Below are 2,763 nucleotides of genomic sequence, written 5' to 3'. Positions count from 1 at the left end.
ATGTACATTTATATTCTTTATATATATTTATATTTATATTTCGTACATCTTAAATTTTAATTTAATTATAATTCAAAATATTACCGTGTCATATTAAACATATATCTTTCGAAATTTGAATATTGATTTCCTGTGAATATTATTGATAATTTTATAAATATATTAATGATATAAAAACACATATATATATATTTATTTGCTCAAAATAATAGAGCACTTAATATAAGTTCAGTAACATATTCTTTTAGAATATTCCTTATAAAATTTATTTATATATGTATAAACACACACACACACACACACACTCGGAAAGAATGGAAGAGTCGTTGACATTTCGAGCGTACGCTCTTCAACAGAAAGCATTGGGATGAAAAACATGGAAAGAGAAAAAAACTGTGTAGGGATTAATGGTTCAACATGATGACATGGCTGGAAGAAAGAGGCTGAGTGAAAGGGAGATAATAACGGTGACCTGGCTGAACTAGGGTATGCAAGAGTGTGTGTGTATATGTGGAGATGTTATGTATATATATATATATATATATATATATATATATACATACACACGCACACATGTAAATGAAATGGGGTGTATAACTGTGGAGTTTACCCATGAAGCACTTCTACAGATCTTATCTGGAAAATTGAAAAATGGGAAGCTTTTTTCATGTTACCATTCCAGTTATCTGAAAATCCATTAAAATGTCCATAAGGCATGTATAATAACAAATATCACAGAGAGAGAGAGAGAGAGAGAGAGAGAGAGAATAAGACAGAGAGAGAATAAGACGGAGAGAGAATAAGACAGAAAGAGAGAGAGAGAATAAGACAGAAAGAGAGAGAGAGAGTGTGCAGAATATGAGAATGAATAAAAGTGGTACTCACCGGCACATTGCAAGCCCTGTCTAAATATTCCATAGAGCAACGATCCACAATGGTCACAGAACGTGGGCCTCTTGTAGTTATGGACAGTGAAACGGTGTGGAACATTGATATTGAATCTGGCACCACTCACCTGAAGTGGCTGAAAAATAAGTAAATGGTGAATGAGAGAGAGAGAGGAACTAGAGGTAGAAGAGAGGCACAGAGAGGGAGAGAAAGAGAGAGGGAACTAGAGGCAGAAGAGAGAGAGGGAGAGAAAGGAAGGAAGAGAGAGAGAGAGGAACTAGAGGCAGAAGAGAGAGCGAGAGAGAAAGGAAGGAAAAGAGAGAGAGAGAGAGAGGAACTAGAGGTAGAAGAGAGACAGAGACAGAGAGAAAGAGAGGGGGAACTAGAGGCAGAAGAGAGAGAGAGAGAGAGAGAAAGGAAGGAAGAGAGGAATAGAGAGAAAGAGAGAGAAAAAGGAAGAGAGGGAGAGACAGAGAGAGAAAAAAGAACAAAACGACCCAGGACTTATTCTTTGTAAGCCTAGTACTTATTCTATCGGTCTCTTTTGCTGAACTGCTGAGTTACAGGGATGTAAACAAATCAAACATCAGTTGTCAAGCAATAGTGGAAGGGGGACAAACACAAACACACACATATATATGTATGACGGGCTTCTTTCAGTTTCTGTCTACCATATCCACTCACAAGGCTTTGGTTGGCCCAAAGCTATAGTAGAAGATTTTAAAAATAATGAAGAATTTCGTAAATTAACTTTGCCATTATTAACCTGGTCTTCAGAAAGCCAATTAACCAGAAATATTTTGACTGGCAGCTTTAATTTAGATAATTTTAAAAGAGGAAACTCGTCTAATAGAACGAAGATCAGTGTAAGGTGGGCTGGTATTGAAAGGGTTAAGTTACTGAAAAAAAAAAACCATGGAAACAAGTCCTCTTCTCCAAATGAAGACACACAAAAAAGGGGAAAAAAGTCTTCAAAGGGATAACACATGCCAGAACAATAAGAAACAGTTACAAACCTCTTCAGAAGCAGCTTCCCGTGACCCCGGACATTTTGTTACAACTTGTTCGTGACACCGTTTATGTACAACGCAAGTGCATACTGCAAAGGAAAGAGAAAAACAAAAAGGGAGAGAATGAGATACAATGTTTAGATAGCTCTCACAGGTTAGAGTTTTCTTCAGATCGAGTAGCCCATCCCGCTCAAAAGGTCCTCGAATAAGGTTTGTTTAAGGATGTTGAGCAAAACACCCATGTTTCCAAAGGTGAATTATCCAAACCCCAAAGAACTCCTCTCAACACATGGCTATGATGCTCCCCCACTACTTCCGCTCATGATCAGAGATGCACATATCGTCAGCCACCAAGGGACATGCTCATTATTATTATTATTATTATCATTATCATTATCATTATTATTACTATTTTGTTAGTCTTGTTTACACTCAAAACTCTCACAACACACACACATTCTTTGTTTTGTCCTGTACTATCCATAATGTTTTTCTTAATGTAAACCCTTGTGGCTAATAAAGAAATCATCATCATCAACATTATTATTATTAAGGTGGTGAGCTGGCAGAATCATTAGCATGCCAGGAAAAATGCTTAGTTGCATTTTGCACATTCTGAGTTCAAATACTGCTGAGGTCGACTTTACCTTTCATCCTTTCGGGGTAGATAAATTAAGTACCAGTGAAAGACTGGAGTCGATGTAATCGACTAGTGCCCTCCCCGCTAAATTTCAGGCCTTGTGCCTACAGTAGGAAGGATTATTATTATATGTCCTAATAAATAAAAAAAGGCTTTACTATATTTACTTAACTCTCACTTTTCTCACTTTGTGTGTATACATACATACATACACACACACACACA

The 2,763-nt window shown here is 36.7% G+C and overlaps 1 protein-coding gene across 1 annotated transcript in view; it reads right to left on the bottom strand.

The window, feature by feature from the left end:
- LOC106875452 (calcium-independent protein kinase C) overlaps positions 1–2,763 on the bottom strand; it is a 50,907-nt gene that overhangs the window by 39,435 nt on the left and 8,709 nt on the right. Inside the window, exons 3-4 of the mRNA XM_052976814.1 lie at positions 1,905–1,987; positions 886–1,024 (exon numbers count right to left, since the gene is read on the bottom strand). Of these exons, the coding sequence (XP_052832774.1) occupies positions 886–1,024; positions 1,905–1,987 (222 nt within the window). The remainder of the gene's footprint in view (positions 1–885; positions 1,025–1,904; positions 1,988–2,763) is intronic.

The sequence above is a fragment of the Octopus bimaculoides genome, chromosome 25 (assembly GCF_001194135.2).
Source record: "Octopus bimaculoides isolate UCB-OBI-ISO-001 chromosome 25, ASM119413v2, whole genome shotgun sequence".
Taxonomy (NCBI): Eukaryota; Metazoa; Mollusca; class Cephalopoda; order Octopoda; family Octopodidae; genus Octopus; species Octopus bimaculoides.
The sequence above is the reverse complement of the archived record's forward strand: the minus strand, read 5'-3'. Positions and strand labels throughout refer to the sequence as shown.